Here is a 26,189-nt window from a genome sequence, read left to right as displayed (position 1 = left end):
GATAGGGTGACTAAGAAAAATGTTGAATATTTAAATGTGTCTGCCTATTGTAGAGGACCAGATCAATGGGTCTGATTACCTACTTTGAGGAACTCATTGTAAAGGCCTGTAAATCACAAGTTTTCATTACATTTTTATATTTGAAAGATTCCTGCTGATATGACAGTCTGCCATAATTTCTATTCGATTCAGGCACCTGCAGTCAATATATGCTGATTTAACAAAGTCACATATATTTATATCAATTGCCAATCGATCAAAATATACAAATGAAACATTTAAAAAACGGGGCTTGAGGAAAAACATTTGAGAATTAGACACTGTGTTGATCATTAAAGTGCCACTTTTCTCATGATTAAGTCTGTTTGCATGTGTAGGAGGAGAGAGCTTGGACAGACATGGTGACACAATTTAGTCGATAGGTTATTTAAAAAACAATCTAAAAATACATTATTTAAGTGCCACATTTGTTGGTTATGGTAGAGGTAGACTTGGACAAAACTAGTGACAAACAAAAGCATATCATAATGATGTTTCCACTTTGTCAATTGCCAATATTTGGTCTCTATTTGGTTTTCTTACTGTCGGTACATCCTTGACCTGACTCTGAATGATCCCGTTTCTCTGTGCCGCCATCTTGACGCTCCCCTCTCGCACCAGCGTCAGGTAGTAGCCGCTGCCGAAGCACTTCTTCAGGAAGAGCGAGGAGCCGCAGCAGCGCATCTTCCCGTTGGAGATGATGGCGATGCGATCCCCCAAGATGTCCGCCTCGTCCATGTGGTGTGTGGACAGGATGATGGTGCGGCCTGAGGAGGAAACACATCAGTGAATGGACTCAGTGAGAGAGAGAATCACTGGATTGCAAATATAATCAAATTAAAGCACAGATTGGACATTTAAAAAAAAGCTCCTCTTTGGATTTTGTTTGTTTTGACAAGAAAAGATGTCTGGGATCAGAAGTGTTCGAGTCAAGCCAATATCACAATCTGTCTCTGCATGGTGCTCTCTTATCTCCTCTCTGCCAATTCCACACTGTTTTTACCAACGCAGATCCGCATGGCAACAAAGCTCCAGAGGAGTGTGGGTGTGAATCTGGGACAAAATTAAAATGATGATAAAGGCCACACTAAGCCTGCTTTCCAGCGTTTCTGTGAGTCTTATTTCCTCTGTGCTCGGAGACGACGAAAACTGATTGCAATGACAACGACAGCATGTACTGCGAGGTTATTCACAGATGTGCAAATCCTTATAATATCACGCTGTATCAGATAACAAGCGTTAATTATCACGTACACCAAGACAGAGGGAAGGAGTGTAATGAAGTCTCAGCATGGCTGGGACTCTGCAGAGTCACTTTTTATGGAGTCACTTTTAAAACATTTAACCTCATCTTTTCATCGTTTAGTGACAAAAAGGAACCCGATTCAACTCAGACACTTTCAGCAGACTGTGTTTGTACAGCTAGTAATGCCACAAAGGTCAACTAAAGATAATAACAGAAGCTTTTTCTTTAGTAATGATGGTGGCTATGTGCAACGGCATGCAACACCACCCTGTGTGCCGTGGTATTCGTTACAATGCATGCATGTACACGCTGCTACTTTTAGACAGATTTTCAATTAGTGATTAACTTGAACTCCCCCGATAGACACTTTTTTATCCACATCATGTGAGCACATCTAGTTTATCTTCACACTGTAAACATTGCACACTCTTCTATATCTTTCGCACATTTCTGTCCCATATCAGGCATTCCAATCTCAGAACATGCACTTTTATATCTTCACTTAATTTGGTGTTTATTGCAGAAGGCTGCTGAGCTGGTTAAACCCTCGCAGGTCACATATATCTCGGGGGTACACTCAGACGTCTTCAGCTGCAGCTCCACATTTTGCTTGGCCAACTATTTCCCCTCCTCCCCTTCCTCCTCCTCCTACTCCTCCCCTTTTTGTGCCCTGTCACCAGCTAATCTGCTAAATCCCTCCTCAGTTAAATATTGTTCGCTAATGCTGTGCTGAGCAAGTCCTCTGAATAAAAGTCCCCAAAAGATCCCTGAGCTGCACAGAACAATTTAGTATATGGGGGAGAGTGCGCTGCTGATGAGGGGAGGGGGTGAGGAGATGTTTTGGACGCTCAAACTCACACATAATTTTCCTCAGGATTTGTTATGCTTTACAAGAGGAAAATCTAAAGGCTCAGCATCCTCTGAGAGTTTGGAGTAAAATAAATGTGTTTGGACTGCAGACGGCCCACTCAGGTTTTCTGATTTATCGTGTTTTGTGGTGCATTACAGCAGAAAGTGATATATCAAAAGCAGTTCAGGTAAATTGGAAGTACTCGCACAGCAAAGAGCGGCGGGAAATGTTCCGTTATTCAGCTTCCTCGCCTCTAAATCAACCTGAGAGGAATGGGTTTTACAACCTGGACAGATGTTATGTACTTCTGCAGAAAGATGAATTATTGTGCAAAACTTTATTAACTGCCGTCTGTGGAAATCATCCGTCCTTCTATTATCTTGGTTTTTTTTTTTACAGCGGGGGACACTGTGCAGGCTCACATTCACACACAGGGGTGTTATTAACAAATCTTATTATTAACCTGCACGCTTCAGACTGTGTGAGGGAACCAGAGGAATCCCACGCAGCCATTGCACATTATTTAGTTTCCATTTCAATATAATAAAGAATAAACTGAAATAATTCATTTTGTTCACTGGAAGAGATTCAGATATGGTGTAACTGCTTCTGAATGGACGAAGATACATACAGCTGCACTCAGCATCCACATAAATAAATATAACTTATAGTAGGTTTGCATGCTCTGAAATGATTTTCTTTGCAGCTTTGTTTCTCTCAAAGTGAATCACCTTCCTACATGTGTCAGATGTAATCTCAGTGCTGTACTGTGCCGCTGTAATATTCTGTTTATTGCATTTTAGACGAGCTGCTTTATGTAATTTCACTGCACAAGCACTAATTCAATCGTAATAACTTTACTTCAGAGGTGCTAATTCTTTTTTCACTTCCAAGAAATTCAGTGGGAGAAATCTAGTTTAATTTGCTGTGTAATCTAAATCATGTTTGGTTGCTTTTTTAACAAAAATGTCATATTTGTGTGGTGGTTTCCAGCTCAAATAAAAGAGAAGGAGGCCTCTCAGGGAAAGCCAATTCAATCAAAACACTTGTTTGAAAAGCCTGCACGCTTAATTAGCTGTGAAGAGCCACAAATAAGTAGAATTTTCTATAAAAAACACACTCTGTATTGATGTGCCAATTAGAGGACTAACAGGATGTGGGAGTTCTCATTAACGCTGAGTTATCTGTGGAAGCTAATGATGAGCTAATGACAGAGAGGGCGGCATGTCACTCAATGCACATTCAACATTTGGACAAGTGTTGGGTTTATGTTGCTGTAATGTCCGTGTCCTGCAGCAGGAGACACACAGTATATAACGCTGACTGATGGAGGAGACAATTACAGACTCTGTTGAATAGAAATGTCAATTAAAGCGTCTCAGATTCACTTCTGTTCCAGGACAAATTACAATTTCTGTCCACCCACTGCAGAGAGGCACAGAGCCAATCGGATACTGTCATTACCCTTAACTCTCCTAATCGAATGTTAATATACACAATAAAAGCGCTAAAGTTTAGCTGTAGCTCAGCTCTGGTTGGAAAAGTTATTTTTTGTGTTTGTATTTTATTGTTATAATAGTTTTCTTTTTCTTTTCTTGTAGATGTATTCTTGTTCTCATTATTATCATTTAATATGAACACTATCAGTAGGTTAGTGTGTATTTATGTTAATTCCTGCAGTACAATATACAAACTGAAATTATTCACGTATATTAAAGGCTGTGAACTGTGAACAACACCATTAGTAAGTTAGCGTATATTTATGTTATGTCCTCCAGTAAAGTATCAAAACAAATACAAATTATAGTAACACTTAAAGCAGCCTGAGACAAAGCTCAAGACAACTAAGATTCAAGACCTTTTTTAATGCCACTTAGAATAAAATGAGAACGTTTTACTGACCATTTAAGTCTTTGCAGGAATACTATAATTATTATGGTTATTCCTTTATTATATATAAATGTGAACAACACAAATTCTAACAAAGTGTACATTTATTTGAATTCCTGATTTTCTTTAAAACAAGTCAGTCCCTCAAGAATAACACATTTTAAGCCATAATTCAAAGCCATTAGAAGTACAACACGTTTTAAGTATTTGTAAGGACGCACATGAATGCGGCAGAGCGTTGATTCTTCCTCACCTTGTTTGTATTTGAGCAGCAGGTCCCAGATCCCCCTGCGGGCGTAGGGGTCCACACCCGCTGTGGGTTCATCCAGGATGACGATTTTTGAGCCGCCGACAAACGCTATAGCAACAGACAGCTTCCTCTGCATCCCGCCTGCAACAGAACAACCTCCATCATGTATTATGTCTTAAAGAATAAAGTATTTCCTGTGTTTTTATGACACAATATGGGAACTGATTATATACTAAATGTGTCAGGATGAACACATCTGTTTTTTTCTCTTTTGCATGACGGTGCAAGAAGATTGATGTCAGAGGAGTAGACACACCTTCCTCTGGTTACTTCAGTCCAAATGCATCTGCTGCAGAGCTAATGTAGCGGAAATGTCGGCATGCATCAGCCTTCAGAGTCATTTTCAGTGATTTTGCTCACAAGTAACCCGTGACCGAGGACAATTTGTCAAGCTCATGTCCCCCAGACAATGAATTACACAACCTGTGACACACAGGTGCGGGGTGTGTGTGCGGTGCAGCTTCACCCTGCAGTAAAGGGTAATCTGAAGATGATATTCCCTCCCAGGGGGAATAAATAAATGGACCGAGCACAGAAAGTGATGAACACATCTAGAATGAAATTTACATCACTGCATAATTTCACCAGACACACACCTGACAGGTTCTTAGCCAGATCCTTCCTCTTGTGCAGTAAACCAACATCCTCAATCATCTGCTCCATCTCCGTCTGCACCTCCTGGCGGCTGAGTCCCTTCAGACGGGCGTAGAAGTAGATATGCTCCTCCACTGTCAGCCTGGGAAGAGAAATGAACATCAATAGCAATAAAAGAGGCCATCACCTGCCACTTATTTATGTAAAAGTGTTTGAAATGTCCAGAACTGTCACATTAATGCATCCTGCAAGATGATGAGGCTGCTTTTTCTCAAGTGCACGTTTGGAACTGACAGAGAAAAGTGGGATTGAAATATGTCGTGATGTCTATCTCTCTGTGTGCATGCATTTTAACCCTGTTTAATAGAGATGCGTTGACTGTCAGGGATTAATATTAATGAAAGTAATCTGCAGGTATTCAGACATGATTATGATGTAGGACTTGCAGGTAATCAGTTTGTGCAGAGAAAGAAACCGAAGAGACGCTAAAGGTGAAATATACGAGTTGGGAATGATGCCATCAGGAGAAATATGATTTTTAGGAGAAAAGAGAAAGGGATAATGATGAGACTGAGCCCTCATTATGCATGTTATTAAATTGCACTCTAACGATCTCTTCTTTTAAAAACACTGAAATGAAAGCATGGATATAGCAGTGTTTAAACTTGCAGATTTCCCTCACTCATTGAACAAGACGTTGTGCTGCGGGCACATTCCCAGATACTTCCTGATGGAGTCCATGTCAGACAGGATGTCGTATCCGTTGATCAGAGCTGTTCCCGATGTAGGAGGGAACAGGCCGGTCAGGATGGACCTGCAGAGGAAACACACACACACAAACACACACACACACACACTCTGATTATTATTAAGCTTAGAGATGATGCATAACTCCTTTGTAATTATAGAGCTGGAAAGTAACTCAATATACCTACAACTATTTGGAACTTTTTTGGCCAGTCCTCGAGACTCGCATTATTTGATTTAGTTAAAATAATACAATTATGAATACAAAATAATGTTTTTAGTCTCTCCAAATTGGTTTCACATGGAAAAAAGGTGAATAGCTAATAGCATAAATAAACTATTTTCTTCTTTTAGTAGCATGTGCATGTTTTCAGTGCTACAGTCCTTCGTCTGTTATCTTTGGTTAAAGTCGCTCAGAGCTTCTTCTTCTCTGCAGCCCTTAGTCTTACCTACAGTTTGTGTCCTCGCTTTTTTTAAATCCCTGTCATCCTAAAACTCTTCTAACCTATTTGCCCAATTTTTTTTAAACATGCAGAGCACACAATTCTAGAGGAGCAACAGGTGACTCACATGGTGGTGGTTTTCCCGGCTCCGTTGTGTCCGAGGAAAGACGTGATCTGATCCTCGTAGAAGTCCATGCTGAGGCCGTCCACCGCCAGCTTCTTCCCCGTCTTGTAGATTTTAACCAGGTTACGGATTGAGACGCCTGCTTTCATATCGGACGGTGCTTTCTCCAGATACTCTGCAGACACACAAGCAAACAAAACATGCATACACTTATAAAACATGTCTTCATTATCTTCATGTGCCTCACTGACAGAAAATGATATATTGAGAGTGACACATTTAAATGAACTTAAAACAATTATTTATTTAGAACACTCTTTATTCCTTTAAAAGTGTAACATGTGAAGACACCTCACTCGATCCTCTGAATGTTAATTGGAAATATTTTTTTTTAACGAGTTGCACACCGCTGTTCCTCACAAAGCACCCAACTCCATTTTCACCTGAAGTGACAAATCAGGTGTTGCTGTTTCTTTGCGAACCGTCGCGATAAACTAACACTTTATTCCCACAGACACACACACATATTACCTACCGCTGTTTACGGAGGGGTCCTTCAGCGGGGGGGGGGGCAGCGGTCGTCACAGAGGCGGTCCCACACCAGTACGACGCGGTGACGGGGAAGTACCACGGCTTCGGGATCCCATACTGACCTGGGATCAGGTAATATTCACATTTTACTTCAGAAATATGAATTACAGTTCATGTATCCTCCCCACACATCCTGTCTCTCCGTTATAAAGCATTAAGTCTGTTTGCATGACTGCATCCATATTGAATTGTGATCTCATTCATGTTTTTGTGCAATAACATACATATTCTTAATGACAGGATGACCAATTTGTGTATATGTGTATATCCATATGTAGCCAATGCAAAACTCACATGTATTATAAAATCATATATCTGTACATTAACTGAGTTTCTAAGAGAATCATTAGGTGTCTGTGCAATCAAATGAATCAGCTTTAATAACAGTGCATACCTGGGAAGACGTTCTCGATGTACCAGGTGAGCAGCCAGTAAAAGGTGGCGTCAAACAGCATCATGATGATGGAGACGATGAAGGTGTAGCTCTCGCCCTCCTCCGGGCTCTGGAGGATGTTGGACCACTGGATCCCGATGCCTTGCTCCTCGTACTTCGCAAAGTTCTCGCAGCCGTACCCGAACGCCACGCAGGACAGCAGACTCTGGAGGAGTAACAAGAGCATGGTAAATCAGAAAGAGTGCGAGGAGGAGTTAATGCGTGCAGGACTTTAACCAAGCATGGGGAATACCGGCATTTTTTAAATGTATTTAATGTACCTAAGATTCAAAATCTTTATTATTGTTTTTTTTATTAATGGTATTATTATTATTATTTAATTTGCGATTGTTTTTGTCTTATTTATTTTGTACTTTCTACCGAGGGAGTCATTTGTTGTGTTTTTTTAGATTATTATTATTCATTTTTTGTATTCTCGACTATTTGACCTCCTTGTAATCTTTGAAATCATGTAAAAAAATTATTATGATTTAAACTTTGTTTTAACTCCCTAACAGTATTCATTAGTAAGGAATAGCACATATTCTGCATATATTCAGGTTTAATATAAGTATGTTGTGTCTCTACATGTTTCCAAGCTTTAATGTTCAAAAAGCTCTTTATTTGTTTTATGGCGCCTGTGCTGCAGCACCCTTTTCACCCTCTGTCTTAAACCAGAGCCTAGTCCAGAGGTAACATTGGGATTTTAGGTTTTTCAGACCGCTAAGCTAACCAGCTCCATATTTTACATCCTGACACGAAAGTAGTGTCCATCTGCTCGTCTAATTATCGGCAGTAAAGGAGAAACGTCATTCCAAAGCAACGACTCAGAGGACATTGCATTCAGTGATTCAGGTGATGACTTAATCTGAGCATCGAGGTCACGCTCAGCTGATCGGCAGCGGTAGACAAAAGGAAGCTCAGCTGCTATAATTGCTGCGCTGTCTTTGTGAACATCTCTCAGGACTTCATTTCAGAACAAAGATGGAGACTGAGCTGCAAACTGAGATTTGTCGGTGCTTTCATACAGTACAGAGGGAAATTGCAAATGATGCTTTTGCCCATGAGACATCATCTGCCGCGGGCCTATCACTCCGCACCGCCAGCTGTTTCATCACGCCTCATTTGCTCACAGCGTTTGTGAAGCTGCAACGATCACGGAGACTGCCTGCCCGGTGTTACTCTACCAGGCTGAGGAAGAGGAGCGACCTGCTGCAGAGACACAGACCTCCAGCTTCCTGTTTCTTCTGTCCTCTGACAAGCAATCAGCAGAGAGTCAGGGAACGAGGTGACAGCAGGGCAACCATCCTTGACCTCGGAATGAATGGCTGACAAAACCACAGCAGCCACTTATATAGCTCTGAGAGGAGGAGGAGGCGGACCAAACAAGCGCCTCACATGAACACATGTCAGATTCATCTGGCTGCAGCCACAGAGCATCGTTAGAGGAAGAGCGATCAGCGGCGCTGTGCAGAGAGTCGTCTCTGACAGCTGCATGACGGACAGGAGCACAACCAGCTCCTGTGTGACGAAGATTGATTTGATAAACTGGAAGAGTTTTTATTCCTGCAGGAACATGTCGGAACAGAAAGTCTGGAAAGTTTAACAACACCGTGAATCGATGAGTTCATTGGCAGAATATTATTTTGATACTCACAACTACTAAGAGAAAAATCAGCATTGCATTGTGATGAGTAAGTAAACTGGTTTATTTATGTAGGTCCTTTTTTTAAGATAAGATGTACTTTATTAATCCCAATCTGCTTTACGGACAACATTAGTAGGTAATAGTAATGTACTTATGTTGGTCTATTGAGTTTCCTAAATAAGAGCGCATTATTAGACATTTCTTAACAAAAAGTGAGCGTCCAGATGTTGAAAAAGCAGGAATCAATTATGACCTGAGCAATATCAAATGATTTTGCAGGAATTAGCATTTTCCTCAGGATTTTTCCAGGACAGAAAGATTAATTGAAAATATTTCCAGAAAACAGAATAGCTCTAGGCGCTCTCTTGTTTCCACCTCGTTAAGAAGTGCAGGTAAAAAAAGATTAAAAAGATTAAAAAAGTACAGTAGATAGTGGTAGGATGTGATTCCTGCCTGCAGCTGCTCTCAGAAGCTCTTCTCATAAATCCAGGTGATCTTTAGAAATTATAGACTTCATTATCAAGGACAATGTGGGGGACAATTTGTATGCCTCGGCACGATGGGGTTTCAGCCCAGCTCTGCACACACACACACACACACACACACACACACACACACACACACACACACACACACACACACACACACACACACACACACAGATCAGTGATGAAGTGTGAGGATGAACTGGATAGTGGTTTGGTCAGAGGAACATTGCTCATGCTAATTAGAGGAGCAGAGGGAGATCCATCTCACTGTGCAGAGGCAGAGGGAGATGTAAGCGCCGGGGGAGTGTGGAGATTTAAAAAGGTTTGCACTGCTTTATATTTAAAACGCATACATCACCTGCATGCAGAGTGCAAAAGGAAATGGACTGGAAAGAGTGAAATAATGTGTACGGTCTTACTCAAAGTTATTTCTATTGGATGTCGGTTTGAAGCAGGTTTAACAAAGTACAAGACATTTCAAAGCGTGTCTATTAGGAAGCCTCAATTATATAGCCTTAAAATGATATATCATAATGTATTTTTTAACCTCATTTAATCTAATCGAACATTTCGTTTTTAGTCCTTTCAGACAAAAACAATATGAATATGTAATAGTTTTCATTATTTTCATCTATTTATTCAGGCATGCATTTAATTATTTAATTCAATTTCTATTTTTTCTTACATTTAAAAAATAATCATTTGTATGCACTCTGTGGATACAGCTGAATGGTAACAGCCTTAGACGACATGCACTTTGATAGATAAAAGCACGACGGTGTTTGCTTCTCCTCGAGTTGATATCGTATTGTTGAAAGGACAAAAAAGAGAAGATAACCTGATGAAGTTTTGGGACGATACACATCAATGAAGATTCAGGATGTTGTGTCTTTGTGTGCAGAAAGGACAGCGTGAGGACAAATGATAGCAGCAGCTCCATAAAGGTCACAGAAAGGCTACACTGAAGGTTGAGCAATGGTGCAGCATTTATCTTGATAAGAGCGAAGAGGGGGGAGAATCTTCCTCACTGTGTCCGTCTACTCCCTTCTTTATGTACGTCCAGTTTTAATAAAGTTCTGCAGGTTTGTGGCAAAATATGTCAAGACAATTGGGAAGCAATGCAGAGTGACAGGATGAATATTTATTCCTAAATTATTTAATATTTAAAGTTCACAGAAACTCTAAATCCATCTTGCAGACACATTATGAGAGTTATGCAGAGAGGGTGAGGGCAAATCTATAAAGAAATAATCGAGTAGATGAACTTCCTTTCAACATGAAAAACGTTATCAACCTGCACCTGATGTAGCTACTTTGGACTTTGCACACGTCCAAAGTAGTAGTAGTATTCATAATTACAAATATCTTTAAATTTGAAAACAATTCATACTTTTGCATTTACATTTTGTATTTCCCTGCCACTTAAATAAATGTTTATCTAATCTGTTTTCTTTTTTATTGGGACAATAGAGCACAATCAGTGAAAATGATAACATAAAAAAATAATATATAAGACATTAATACATGTATGAATCATTGTACGTATTTATTTAATTACTTATTTGTGTGGAAATGTATTCATTTATTTATTTTCATTTGTATATTTTTTTCTTTCATGTTTTATTTGATATTGGAACAATACAGCACAATTGTTCAACATAAAAGAATAATTTAAAATTAATTAATAATAATAAATAAAAACATTGTAAGATCTTAACCATGTATAACAGCTACATTTTTCCAAAATATATCCCATTTATCTTCTTGGAATCTATGAGTACAAGTTCATTTCTCCATAGAGCAGATATAGTTTATTTTGTTAATAGGAAGAGCAAAAGTTACTTTGGATAAGTTTCTTTACTTGTGGCAATAATAGTCCAGGTATGCATTTATTTTATTATTATTTATGCGCAAAACGTTTTTAGGTGGAATATCTAAGATTTAAATGGCCTACTCCTTTACAAAAAGGCTTCACATGTGGACAATGCCAAACATGTGTGCATGGTCATCTTATCTTTAATAATTAAACTTAAGATTGTTTGGATATACAGTACAGTAGAGCTTTGATTGCCAAAGTGTGATTATAGTGGCTGATAACATACCTCAGAGTACGGTGAGTATGACAACAGCAGGAGGAGATATTAAAACAGACTCACCACCGCCACCTTGACCTCGAAGCCCATGACGTCCCTCCAGGCGTAGCAGAGGACGTGCGGCAGGTAGAGGACGAAGTAGATGAGGCCGCCGCACGCCGCCGCGAGGTTAGCCTTGGAGAAGAAGACGCTGATGAAGAAGCACTGCGTGACGGTGGCCAGGCAGAACACCAGCAGGAAGACGAAGATCACCGAGGGGTCGCTATACTGCAGAACCTTACCGTACTGACACAGGAAGCAGACACATGACACTGAAGCAAACACTTTGGAGTTTTAGTCGAGGAGATTGGAGGAAACAGATTCAGAAAGTGTGATTAAAGATGATTATTTGAGGAGGAGGCAGAGTAAAAGAGTTTTAAAAGGGTTCAAATATGATTTTTTTGTGAAACAAGCCAACATGAAACTCTGTTACTGTACCAGTTTGAAGGAGGACCCTACTCTATTTTTACTGAGTTTAAATCTGGAGAGTCCCAGTTTGGAAAATTGTGCTTTTTGATGCAATTATGATTATAACCTTGTGATTTAAACGTTGTGTCCTCATTAACATAATGTCAGACTGAAGTCTCTGCAGAAGTAGAGCTGGGTCCTCCTCTAATCAATGGTAAATCATGTCACCTTCAGGGTGAGAGCGAGGAGCACGGCGCTGAGGGCCAGCGGCAGCAGGCTGGACACCGCCCAGCTCAGCCAGTAGATGGCCCCCTGCAGACCCATGATCCTCACCGTCTCCTTCAGACGCGCCTCCTTCTCCGCCACGATGCCCTTCACGATCATGGCCACCGAGTAGATCCACGCTAACGTCATGTATAAAGGCAGGGAGCGGGCCAGAGAGCGCAGGAACCTGGGGGGGGGGGGGGGGGAGCCGGGGGCAGCTTATAACGGGGGGTCTGGAGGATGACTCGTGGAACACCAATGCTCATGTGCAATACCGTTAACGCTTCATTACCTTACAAGTTATGATAGTTTGTTAATGTTACCGGCTCATCTGTAGTTTATATTAGCCTGCCTTGAAGCAGCGGGAAGAGGCAACATTTGGTAACTCCTAGACTTGTTAGGCTTGCAATGCATCCTGGTACATGTATGCATTGCACATCAGGAGCACCATAAACCTGGGTCTGGAGTATGGCTGCTGATGCATATTTGTATTTCAATAATAATATAATATAATCATATATAATTTGTGTTCATTATTTATTCATTTTGTCTCCAGGTTTTGTTTTCATCTCTCCTTTAACAGCACCGTCAGATGCGCCGGTGAAGATGGCCGCATTGTCTTTGTGCTCCTCTCCAACTTTGCCCATTTTCGTATTTTGTACATATTTCTTTTACTTTTGCCGTTTTACTTTTAACATGGTTCGCAACATGCTAGCCGACCGCACCTACTCTGCCATACAATATAGCAGAGAGGAACTTTTCCAATTGCGAAACTTCGTGGACAATATTAACCCTCCGACAGACAATGGAGATTCACCATGGCTACCTGTTGCTGTTCTACCTGAGAGACGCAAGAAGAAGACAAAGCGGGGATGCCGGGCCGGGTTGCTGGTCAGACTGAGAAAACGTGAGAATCGGCCCCCTCTTCCGAGTATTCTTCTGGCTAATGTTCAATCCATTGAAAATAAGCTAGATGAACTCAGAAGCCGGATTGCTTTTCAACGGGACATTAAGAACTGTAACGTGTTAATTCTCACTGAGACTTGGCTCAACCCCGCTATCCCGGACTCCGCTATTGTCCCTGACGGATTCTCTATTTTTCGTCAGGACCGGACTGCAAACTCGGGGAAAAGTAAGGGAGGCGGTGTGTGTGTGTAATGACTAACAACAACTGGTGCTCAGATGTGAAGATTATTTCATCGGACTGTTCCGCACAGCTAGAGCACCTCATGATCTCATGTCGGGCCTTCCATCTGCCGAGGGAATTCACATCTGTTGTGATAACAGCAGTGTATATCCCGCCGCAGCCACTCGCCGACAACAACACGGCACTCGATCAGCTGTTTGGGTTTATTGATAAAACCGAGACTTCACGGCCAGATGCGGCGTTCGTTGTGGCCGGAGATTTCAACACCGCCAACATGAAGAAGGTTTTGCCAAATATTACCAACACATCAACTTCCCGACGCGCGGGGAGGAAACATACTGGACCATGTTTATTCCCCTTTCCGGAATGGATATAAGGCTCTCCCTCGCCCTCCCTTCGGCAAATCAGACCATATCTCACTACTGTTGTTGCCTGCTTACAAGCAGAAACTTAAAAGGGACAGACCGATAACAAGGACAGTACAACGATGGAGCGAGGAGTCAGATTCAGCACTGCAGGATTGCTTTGCATCTACGGATTGGAGTGTGTTTGAGGACAATAACATCAACACACACACGGACACTGTCATCTGCTACATTGGGAAATGCATCGATGACGTGGTACCGAAGGTTTCTGTACGGACATTCCCAAATCAAAAGCCCTGGGTAAACGGTGAGGTGCGCGGCAAACTGAAAGCGCGCACTCTCGCGCACACAGCGGGAGATTTGGAGGAGTACAGGAAGTCTAGGTATGATCTCCGGAGAGCAATAAAAAATGCAAAGAGACAGTACAAAGAGAAGGTGGAATCTGACTTCAAAGGCTGTAACACTAGGAATATGTGGGCGGGACTAAGGACAATGACTGACTACAAAGGAGCAGCGGGGGGTGCTGCGGGAGTGTCTGCGTGCGCATCTCTCCCAGATGAGCTAAACAGTTTTTTTGCACGCTTTGAGAGCAGCCAGGCTGTGGCGGTACAGAGGGACCAGGAGCTACACTGCCCTTTTGTTTTAAATAGGGCAGATGTGTGTAAATCCTTTAAAAGGGTTAACCCACACAAGGCTCCTGGACCTGATGGCATCCCTGGCCGTGTTCTCAGGGTGTGTGCAGTTCAGCTTCAACAGGTCCCTGCTGCAGTCTGTAGTCCCCACATGTCTTAAACACTCCACCATCATTCCTGTCCCCAAAAAGACAATCATCACCTGCCCCAACGACTACCGCCCAGTAGCACTCACCTCCATCATAATGAAGTGCTTTGAGCGGTTAGTCAAATTATTCATCACCTCCTCCCTCCCTGAATCTCTGGACCCCTGCAGTTTGCCTACAGAGCAAACAGGTCCACAGACGACGCCATAGCCCTCACCCTCCACACTGCCCTCTCACACCTGGACCCGAAGAACAGGAACACATATGTGAGAATGCTGTTCATTGACTACAGTTCAGCATTCAACACCATTGTGCCCTCCAAGCTGGCCATCAAGCTCAGAGACCTCGGGCTCAACAGCGCCCTCTGCGACTGGATCCTGAACTTCCTGACGGGCAGACCCCAGGCAGTGCGGGTGGGAAACATCACATCCTCCACCCTGATTCTTAACACCGGTGCCCCTCAAGGCTGCGTGCTCAGCCCTCTCCTCTACTCCCTGTTCACCCACGACTGCGTGGCCACACACAGCTCCAACACCATCGTGAAGTTTGCTGATGACACGACTGTCATCGGCCAGATCACAGACGATGACGAGACGGCGTACAGAGAGGAGGTCGAAAACCTGACATCTTGGTGCCAGGAGAACAACCTCCATCTCAACATCAGCAAAACAAAGGAGCTGATTGTGGATTACAGGAAGCAGCAGGGAGAGGGACACGCCCCCATCGCCATCAATGGGACTACGGTGGAGAGAGTCAGCAGCTTCAGGTTCCTTGGGGTCCACATCACTGAGGACCTGACATGGTCTCTTCACACCACCACCATCACCAAGAAAGCTCGACAGCGGCTCTTCTTCCTCCGCAGGCTGAGGAGGTTCAAAATGGATTCCAGGATACTCTGCAACTTCTACAGGTGCACGATAGAGAGTATCCTCACTGGCAGCATGACGGCCTGGTACGGCAGCTGCACCGACCTCGATCGTAAGGCTTTACAGAGGGTGGTGAAAACTGCACAGCACATCACCAGGACGGAGCTGCCATCCATGGAGGACCTTTACTCCCAGCGGCTCAGGAAGAAATCACTACGGATTATCAAAGACCCCCATCACCCCAGCCACAAACTGTTCTTTCTGTTGCCGTCTGGCAGACGTTACCGCAGCATCCTGGCAAGGACAAGAAGATTCGGAGACAGTTTCTTCCCGCGGGCAGTGAGACTGTTCAAAAATTGAACTGTTGAAACAACTTCAAACATTCAACTGCTACTCAGTAGTATGTATCTAATACCTAATATATATATATTATTCCAATAACTTGTATATAGACTCATACTGCACTATTCCACATCATAACTTTATTTCATTTTTATAACTATTATTATTTTTGTATTGCTCTTGCTCTTATTGTTATTATGTTATGTTATTATGTTGCATTGTTGGAGAAGCCTGTGACATAAGATTTTCAACTGCATAATTACTCTGTAGCTATGTCAGATTGACAATAAAGAACCTTGAACCTTGAACCTTGAACCTGCACTTGCGTTATGTTTTTTCTCCTGTGGCTGTTTCATATTTTAAAAGGTAAAAATATGTAGTGTTAAAAAACCTAGAGTATACAAAAAAGACACTGAAATATGCCTGAACGCCGTGTAAAGCCACATTTGTATCACTATGATTTGATACATGCTCATTTGATCCTACTGTATGTTAATATAGATCATATTGATTATCACTGCTGTCACAGAGAGGCTTCACTGTGCAGACTGCATCTCCTGGCTGAGATCTCATCACATCTATAAGCTTCCTGATTGTAATGATCTCTGCGTGCAGTCACATCTCCATGATCCTCCTGCTGACTTCCTTGTCCAGAGGAGAGGCATTCAGACACACATGGTGTTAGGCGCACCAGGAGGAAACTGACACACTTCTCACCATAGTGCTGATAAAAAGAAAACCTTAAAATGTACAAATAAAACTTCTGAAAGTATGTAGGCATGTAGTTTGAAGTGCACTTGACGCAAAAGACAGGGGGGGGGAGGGGGGGGAGTGTGTGGGAGAGGAATGGGATTTTAAGTTTGAAAGTAAATGTAATGTTCCAGCAGCCTCACATTTCTGGATCAATAGCGTCTAATTGCATTAATTAGTTTTAGTCCTGTGTGCATGAGTGATTGATGACACGTCAATAACACAGAGGAGGTCTCTGTTGTTGTGCACGACTAATTCATCACATTTTAATGAGTTTCAAAGCATTTGGAGGATGTGTCAAAACAAGGACACCCTGCAGCGTGTGTGTATGTGTGTGTGTTGTTGATCCTCAGTGATCTGTTGGTTATTAATAAAAACAGATTCCAGAATAATAACTGCTATAACAGAAGAGACCGAGTGCACGGGATCAGGTGTAGGTGACAGAAGCGTTTGTTGTCACACCTAATCCAGATACAGCTTTATGATAATTGCCGTTTGATTTGCTATTATTATTAATGCGATGAGAATGGCTGTGAAATGATCACTTAGAGCGGGCCTGTGATCTGAATACACATCCTCCTAGGCTCTGATCTAACTCAATTTATTGTTGTTAATGTTTACAAATGGCTGATGGCTCCAAACACATCATGCTGATGGGAAATTACATTTCACCCAGCTGTTTAAATATCATTTTATTTGCCAGCCGCATTTCCTAATTAAACTGCAAAAAATTGATTAGGCCGATCGAGAATAACAATAATTTTTATGTCGTTTACAACGCTTCAGAACAAGGAGCTGAAGGATGTGCTGCAATAATAATAATAATAATAATAATAATAATAATAATAATACTGCATGCAACTTGAAACAACTAAAACGTGTTCAAGTAGCTAATAAGACTTACTGTTGGTCACATTTTCTGTGAACAACGTTTTTTTTCTCAAAGTTTGTGCAGTGATGGATGGTGTTGGGAGCATTAGATGATCGCGCTCGACTGTATTATGCATCATGTGCGTGATGAAGCTCAGATAGCGTTGCTCGTCTTCACTATTGTTCTTCACACTCTTCGGCCTGCGTGCATTATGCATGAGCTCAAAGGCTGCAGAAATAAATCTATTATCAGACTTTTCTTTTAGTCAGCACGGAAAAAATAAAATATTAATCTTTTTTGGCTATTTCTCTGACACATAACCCCGGAGTTAATTAATCTTACTTTTTCTCACAAATCAGAGCCGTGTATATTAAAGATATGAACATACGGGATGTAAAAGGTGCAAAACTAGAGCGGGAGAAAATGCATTTTCATGTCATTCAGTCCTCCAATGATATGAAGCACCAAAGAAGAAGAAGTGATGCAATTACAGGAAATAAAAGGGCAAAAACGAAGCAGTGATATTCATTTGACTTAATTGCATTGTTGCTTCCATGCTCAATTAATTAGACTGAAGAGGCTGATTTGAAGAATTAAGGGTAATGATTTGATTCTGTGCTCATTAATTGGTAATGATTAATAACAGCGAAAAATACCAAAACACAAAGCATGAACAATCCTCTGACCAGAGCAGCAGATTTATATTTTCCTGCTTCTCAGACTACAGGAAATACAACTCTGACTTTCTGTAGAGTTCTTCTCCTAAATGTACCAACATTTAGCATAGCATAATGCCTCGTTTTGCATATTTTAACAAAACATTTCATAAATAAAACTGGTCTTAAATGTAAATTATCAAAAGGGGAAGTTTCACTACTACTCCCTGTAGTGTCCCACTTAAATCCAACTTTTCAATACACAAGGATGCAGCTTTGATGGTGTTATAACTCTCCAAAATGGACATTTATGAAAAATAAGTGGCTATACTTTGTCAAAGGGTCAAATGTGACAAAAAAGTATTGGATGCATGTATCTTAGAGGAAACAAAAACATCCAAAATCCATATTTAGGAGTTCATTTGACTAACTTTGTCTATTTGTTTAACTAAAGTTAGCGTTACTGTAGATAATGATTTATTTGCATATTTAACATAACATAAGTTAATGTAAATACTGAACTCGTGATATCTATTCGTTACATTTTATTTATTTATTTATTCACCTGTTGTGTTCACTTTAAATCAAAATTATTTTATGCATTATAAAGATGTTATACTTCTTCAAAAGTCAATTAAATAGAAGACCTTTAGTGCAAAACAAGTGGCTAGCTTTGAGCATTATATTGATACTGCATGCTTTGTGTTTGGGCATCTGCGCTGAGTGTCTCCTCTCCACTGACCTTCACCATGATGCTTATGAGAGCACATGGCACCATGAGCAGAACCATGTTCTCGCAGAACGTGGCGGCCCACAGGGCGCCGTTCTGAATGCCCACGGCGCGCAGCACCTCCTTCAGGCGGAGCTCCTTCTCCAGCACAAGGCCTTTGATGGTCATGCACACGGTGTACATGAAGGCCAGCACTAGGAACATGGGAAGGATGCCTCCGATGCTCTGGATGAAGCTGGACAGAGCAGCAGAGAGGTCAAGCAACACGGCAATAAAAGGTTCTTTAATCTGCTGAAAATGCCTCTGTGTCTATTTTTTAAGTTTGGAAGTACGAGAGAAAGTAAGACAAAAAGCTCACGTTTTCAGATGGGGTCAAACATGTTAATTTCATAGATAAACAAAGTTACAGCTGGAATCAGACACGTTTGGTCAAAGATGGCCACCATTAATACAGGCCATACCAGAATGCCAGGTTCATATTTATGTCTCAGATGAACGTAAATGCTGAATACCAACAACAGCACAGAGACATTGCTGCATCACCTTGGGCTAACGGTGAGTTTGATGAGCTTTTTACTATTTTACAACATTTGAGGGGAAATAAAGATGAATTGATAATAAAGATAATGGCCCTAAACAAAAAGAGAATCAGCTTTTTACACGCTTACTTTATTTTAAAGGTTGTCTTTTGCAATATTACCCTGTACGTGCTCAGGTTAGGAAGAGAGAATCATTTTGTAATGTTTTCAGCGTGAGGGACGATGGAGACGATGGAGTCGTATCCGAGGACTCGCTGCCTGCGAGGCGTTTTTATCGTCACGCTGAGCTAACCTTCATAAACCCGGTGCATCAGCTCAATCAAACATTTAGTGCTGCAGCGCTGCCAGACGTGATGTATGATCGGAGGCTGTTACTACACAATGAGGCGATATTAAACCAGATTCATAATGCCACCAAAATGCCATGTCAATATCTTCTCCCCAGGCAATATAACAAAGTGCTTCCTGTGCTTTATTAGACAGTGAAGGAGAGACACCAAATAGATTTTGACAAAGTATAGATTTTTACATCTCACTGTGCTTGCATTCCATAAATACTGGCTGTGTAATGCAAGCAAAGCTCTCATACAGAGAAAACACAAAGTAAAAGGTATTTAACATCTAAGCACACGTCCAGCACATTTTCATGCAACTACTTTCTCTTTTAATTATGGCAAAGTTATTTTTTAAGGCCTTATTGTATCGTATCTTCTTTAATTGCTATTAAACTTGCAGAATTTTCTTTTTTTTTGCAGAAGTCTACGGTGGCCAACAGGTGCAAATGCGCTACAGCGGCCCCAAACATTTCCATCAGGAAAAACGCTGCAGTTTAATAAAAATGCAAATATACAAACACAAATGCGACCAAAAAACATGCAAAAGGAGACACTTCTTCACCAACATGACGAAACATAAAGGCGCGGCATAGACAAAATGCTGCAAGAAGTTCAAAACACAACGGAAAACAAGCGACACTAGAAGGGATTATAAAGTTGGCCAACTGTCACTGTTCTCATATTTGTATGGGTTTCGGCAGTACTGTATATTTGAAATGACTAGGTTAGTTTGTAGCGAGCTAGCTAACAGCAGACATGATACCTTTATTATCACTGAATCTCCACAAGCACTCCGGTCCCAGCTGTGTGCGTCACTTTTTAGTGACCCCTGGTTTCCGTTGTGTTTGCAGTGTTTTGTTTTATGCAAGCTTTTAGTAAACGCTGCGCATGTTTGGTCAAGTTTGTGCAGATGTTTCTTAATTTGCATGTGTGTTGGTACATTTGTGTTTTGGGCCAACCTAAGAGACGGTCACTTTGAATCAGTAATTTAATTTGTTTTGCCCTTTGAATTGCCTTGTGTTGAAAGGTGCTATATAAATAAACTTGCCTTGACCTAATTTATTTTCAAATATGTTTCCTTTTCAAATTGATCTTTTTATTCTCCTTCTGTGACTGCTTTTATTCTCGAGGACAATATTTCTGGAAGCCAATTCACTCATAATGATATGATGTATTATGAAAATAATGTTTTGCATGGAGAGGTTTGTCGATAACTGCAAACACACCAAACAGATGAAGTGAGTTCCAGTGAAAGCCAGAGGAAGTTCATTTCAAAGAGAGAAAGACAGACTCTTTTTGGAGGACACTTCCCCGGCCCTCGAGGGATGGATCACTTTCAAACGAGGACTTGATTAGCTGCAGGATGGCACAGAGTTTCCAGACCCAGAGCGACTAAAACCACAATCTGTTACGAGATTAGAAGAAGAAGAAAAGTGCCTCCGAGTCTGGAAACTTGAAATCAATATGATTCGGCAAATAAAGCTACATTAGCACCTCTAGTTGTGAAAGCATCAGGTTGAATGCTAATTAAGGGTTTATCTCGATAACATCTATGTAACAGCTGACAGACGATAGGTGGTGGGGGATCAGTGATGCACGGCGTGTCTGACACTGACAACCTTGCCACCAGATGCTCCTGAATTATACATCGCTGATCGATCGAGGTGCTTAAGTAATAAAAGTCCCCGCAGGTCTGTGTTAACATCGACAGCCTGACCTACATTTAGGGACGTTGGAGGACTGATTCTCAGGAAATAAAGACGAGAGAGGAGAGAGCAGACTCCCACAGGACGGAGGGCTATTCTAAAAAAAATCTCATTCTGAGCAGACGTACCAAAAATACCTGCTGGCTGCAGACGGGCACTCATTGAAGGGAGCAGACTTCATTATTCAATATGCTGCTAGAAATGATTGCTCAAGGAAAATGTGGTTAAGGGATAAAGAGTCCTTTGTTGTTTGAAACCTCATGTGTATAATAGGGAGGCAAAGTTTGGAGAAAGAGCTAAACACACATTGAACATCAGCCTTACATTAAGTGGGAAACAAAAGAATACTAAGATGAATATAAATAAGAAATAATGATGATGATGATGACTGCAATATAAGATCAAGTTAAAAACATGAAGGCATCAAGTGTAAAACAAACTGAGAAATAATTTAAATATCTTTATCCACATTTGTAATCATAGATGCACCAGAGCTTTATGGGCTTATTGATTAAACTGATAAATGAACAAAGATAAACGTCCGGCTTTTATTATCAACCTGTTGATAGGCTACACATCTTCAGCATTGTGACCATGAAGCATCCAAATAAACATGTATATCTCTTCCCTATTATTCTCTCATATCAGCATGGATAAACACTCTTTATGAAGCTGTATTTGCAGTAGATGATAAGCCTTTTTTTCCAGGGAGTGGCTACTTTCTTTCCAGGAATATTGTCCCTCCTGTGCATCACTTCTGCATGGCATGAAACAGCTGATTTGATCTTGTTATGAGCTTCAGATGTCCCAAATATGCTCCAATATGTCACCCACTCTGAGTGCAAGCAGTGCACACATGAGGTTAATTACCTTCTGATCATGGTGCACAGAATACCCCTCTCTCATCCTGAACCGAGCTCACGCCCACCGCAGCCTGCATCGTGTCTCTCTGAAAGCAGCCTCAGATCTCACACCAAGCGTCTGATGTGCAGCACAGCCTCAGTTCCTAACAAGAGATGCTCTGATTCATCCTCCGTGTGCAGGGGCCGCTGATAAAGAGCCGTTTATGAGCTGTCGGCCCTGCAGGGGTCAAGCTTTATCCCCCCCATCATTATCATCTCTGTGTTCAATGTGAGTATGAAGACCGAGGACGCTAATACCGCTTGGTTATCTGCGGCTGGAAATGCCAGCAGGGTCAGTGGTGTTGAATAAGCTCAGATTGTTCGAAGTTCATCGGGAGCAGAGAGGAGGAAATGAGCAACGCACAAAAGAGGAAATCATCTCAGAGGCGGGCGTGATGATGAGTGTCCAGGTCAGAGCAGATAGTAAGGCCTTAAAGTTTATCAGAGAGGAGGAAATATTGTTTCAGTGAGATGATAAAGGATGGAAACCTAATAACAGTTTCCTGAGCTAAATGCTAAATATTTCAACAACTGTCGAAAAACTACCTGCTGTGTCCAAAATGAATAAACTTCCTTTTGCCAAGAACTGTGACTGCAACCACATATTCATGTATCCAACTCTTCTATTAAGAGTATTTGCATGTATGATATTTCTCACATTTTTCAGATGGTAAGAACATTTTAAACTAATAAAGTAACTTGATGCTATGGTCAAGTTATACCTGAAGCACAATCTAAATTCCTTCTTCAAGGGGACATTTTCTTGTCATGCTCAGGTTCATATAAGTATTTAGTGCCTCTGCTCTGACACGTTTCCATGATATAATGTTCAAATTATAGGGGTGGGGGGGTGGAGAGAAACTCCATCTGGAGGGAACTTTGGGATTTAAGCCTTTGAAGACCATTAACATGCACACAAACCTATATACAGGGTTCCTGCAGGTTTCACCAACTCAAATGTAAGACTTTTTAAGACCACTTTGAATAGAATTTAAGACCTATTTCACGGCAAGAAAGTATGAAGGAAAATTGCGATGAAAGAAGAAATAAGTCCCATAATTACTTACAAAGTAAATGTATTCATGTTCAACATAAGAACGATGACTGAACATAACAGCATAACAGTACGCAGAACTGTGTTAGCGTGTTAGACAAAAAGTGTGTGTGTGTGTGTCTCTGTGTGTGTGTGTGTGTATGTGTAGTGCTAGATCGTATACCTCCTGGGTTTTAGGCGGCAGAAGTGACGTAATCGTGGATGAGAAGTCGGCAACTTTTGTATTAAAAGTTTAAAGTTTACCCTAAATAGAGGAGAGTTCCGCTCACTCCCGCCTTGTCACAAATATGAGGTTCATTAACGAATAATGAGATCATACTCTATAACAACATTAAAATGTGTGAAATATACTTACATTTCAATAATAATGGTTTGATTATTAAATAATAACTTACAGTTCTTATTTGTGTTGCATTTGTGGATAAAACCCAAAGAACATTTAGGATATATATATATATAAATAAATACTGGTCAGATATCCACCAGATCTTTTAGTGATTTTTGTTTCTCTTGGAGAAATTAAATTGCAACATCAAATACAAAAGTTAATCTGAAACAAACTCAAATACCATAATGAAATTAATCCACAAATGATGATTGTTATAACTTAAATGTTATACCTGGAAACACAAATACACAACAGAACATAATACATTTAATATGCTCGTCTCTTGTCCTGGGTGGCAGATTACGTCACTTCCGCCGCTGCTGCACTAGCTAACGCTGTTTTAGCAAAACAAACGCTATTTTTTTTTGCAAAAGGTGCAGCGGGCTTCAAACACGTTCCCCTCAACTGGTTTCAACCAAGCACTAAATTCGATGTTTTCCAACCAAATATGGTTGAACTTACACTTTCCCCATATTTGTTTGTAAATAGATTTGAAGATACCTGAGTTTCTGACTGTCGCTAGCTTGGTTGCTAGGTTACTAGCTGGGTGTTCTCCGATAAGGGGCCGGGGGAAACAAAGTTAGTGATTACTGGTTCCATGTTGATTTATTTCAATACAAATTGTTGGGGGGAACTGAAAGGCTATTACCGTACTGGTTACTTTGCAGCCCGGACATTTCCCCCAAAACACATTTAGACACGATCGCAACACAGAAGTACCTTTCAAATCCGATCATTTTTAAGACCTTCTAAATCATAATTAAGACCTTTCTTATTTTTTTGGTCATATTTAAGACCTTTTTAAGGCCATAAATTCAGATTATCACATTTAAGACTTTTTAAGACCCCGCGGGAACCCTGTATATAACACACTACATGAAAGGGAAAACCACAAAACACAGAATATGGCCTCTTTAAGTGGAAAATAATGACCACAGAGGTTTTCCCATCATGCCTCTTTGTGTTAGCGCATCTTTCCTTGATGTGATTCCGCTCTGTGTATTATTTATGAATGAAATAGCAATTTTAAAGTGTTAATAATTGATAGAAATGCCCAAACCGCTCTGCAGGAGAAAGACTCAATGGTGTCGCGCAACTCCAATTTATCTTCTGCAGTAATGAATCCTTTGACAATGAGCTGCACATGACGACGCAACAGATACAATGTGGGTGAGAGTACTCCCTGATTTCAAGATGGAAGGATTCATTGCTTTGGGTAATACAACGTGCCAAAACTGCTCAGATTTAAACACCTCCACTGGGTGCAATATTTAGTTTAACATCCTCCAATTAGTACTTCTGAAACTATCCTCCTACCATGCATGCCAAACCAAGTGCACACGATGAAATATGTGCATTTAACAAGGTTTAAAAAGCAGCTGCAGAATGAAGTGCAAAGCATTACATCTTTAAGCAGCAATGAAAATATATACCCGACAGAAAGTGCGCCATAGATGTGAGTTAAATAAATATTAATATTCAATTCACATCGGTTCAAATGCATCTTCAATCTGAAGTCATGTGTCTGTAGAATATGTTTATTCAAATAACCACATGATTCTGTGTGATCCAAAGCAAATCATATTTTTAAATGAGCTCCCTATAATCTCTGATTGTGCGTTTCCCCACAGGGAGAGGATATTCTGTGTCTTCTGGAAGGGGCGTGTTGTGTTGTCGGACTTAAATCTCCTTGGTAATTATCTTTTCCTCTGGATGGGCTTTCTCCTTTATTAATGGAGATCATAATGTTGTGTGTGGATGGGAGTCATTTCCACACACTGAGGAAATCTGAGGAAGATTAAGAGTGATACGCCGTTGTTTGTGTGTGTGTGTGTGTGTGTGTGTGTGTGTGTGTGTGTGTCCAACATGATATCAGAGGGGAGTCTTGCTCTCATTTTGTCTAGGATAAAATGCCGCAGAAACGGGAGGAAGCTAGGGACTCGCCGTGGTTGCGTAAATAATTCAGCATCCATCAACTATTCAGGAATTTCCTGTGGTTAGACTCAAATCAATAGTATCTCCTTCATTCCTTTCCCCTCGCTGACCCTTAATGATTCCACTCTCCTGTTACATTTTTATTACAGTGACATTATTACAGCAGTCCTCTACCTCTGCCCCTCCTCTGCGATCGGATATTAAAGAAATGTACGCCAGACAAATAAGAGGAAGTTTCCGCGGGGAAATCTGAAGGCCTAAGTGACTGATCAGACTATAACTCATGTACGTGGCGGCGGTGAGTGGCACCTCCCCGGAGAGCGCACTGTATTATTGCTGTAATACCTCCTTCCTCTGGCGCTAATCACACGGCTGTCAGATAGCGGCTCTGTACTCACACGTCATCCACGTAGCACGGGTAGGGCATCTGCTGCGCGAACACCCCAAGCGGCTGCGTGCTGTGGGTGTGCGCCCGGATGATGCCGTGGTCCATCATGTCCTGCAGGTAGGAGAAGCCTCCCCAGATGTAGCGCAGGTCGTTAAGGGGGTTGTCCCGGGCACCCGGAGACCATGACCTTATTAAAAAAGAAACACCATGATCCGTCTCGGCAAAGGGTA

The 26,189-nt window shown here is 41.3% G+C and overlaps 1 protein-coding gene across 1 annotated transcript in view; it reads right to left on the bottom strand.

The window, feature by feature from the left end:
• Positions 1–26,189, bottom strand: part of LOC117487904 (phospholipid-transporting ATPase ABCA1-like) — a 129,215-nt gene that overhangs the window by 71,730 nt on the left and 31,296 nt on the right. Inside the window, exons 14-23 of the mRNA XM_034136666.1 lie at positions 25,970–26,146; positions 18,725–18,947; positions 11,560–11,781; positions 7,229–7,433; positions 6,829–6,896; positions 6,247–6,485; positions 5,612–5,743; positions 4,932–5,071; positions 4,279–4,416; positions 583–806 (exon numbers count right to left, since the gene is read on the bottom strand). Coding sequence (XP_033992557.1) covers positions 583–806; positions 4,279–4,416; positions 4,932–5,071; positions 5,612–5,743; positions 6,247–6,485; positions 6,829–6,896; positions 7,229–7,433; positions 11,560–11,781; positions 18,725–18,947; positions 25,970–26,146 — 1,768 coding nt within the window. The remainder of the gene's footprint in view (positions 1–582; positions 807–4,278; positions 4,417–4,931; positions 5,072–5,611; positions 5,744–6,246; positions 6,486–6,828; positions 6,897–7,228; positions 7,434–11,559; positions 11,782–18,724; positions 18,948–25,969; positions 26,147–26,189) is intronic.

Source organism: Trematomus bernacchii, unplaced genomic scaffold (assembly GCF_902827165.1).
Source record: "Trematomus bernacchii unplaced genomic scaffold, fTreBer1.1, whole genome shotgun sequence".
Taxonomy (NCBI): Eukaryota; Metazoa; Chordata; class Actinopteri; order Perciformes; family Nototheniidae; genus Trematomus; species Trematomus bernacchii.
The sequence above is the reverse complement of the archived record's forward strand: the minus strand, read 5'-3'. Positions and strand labels throughout refer to the sequence as shown.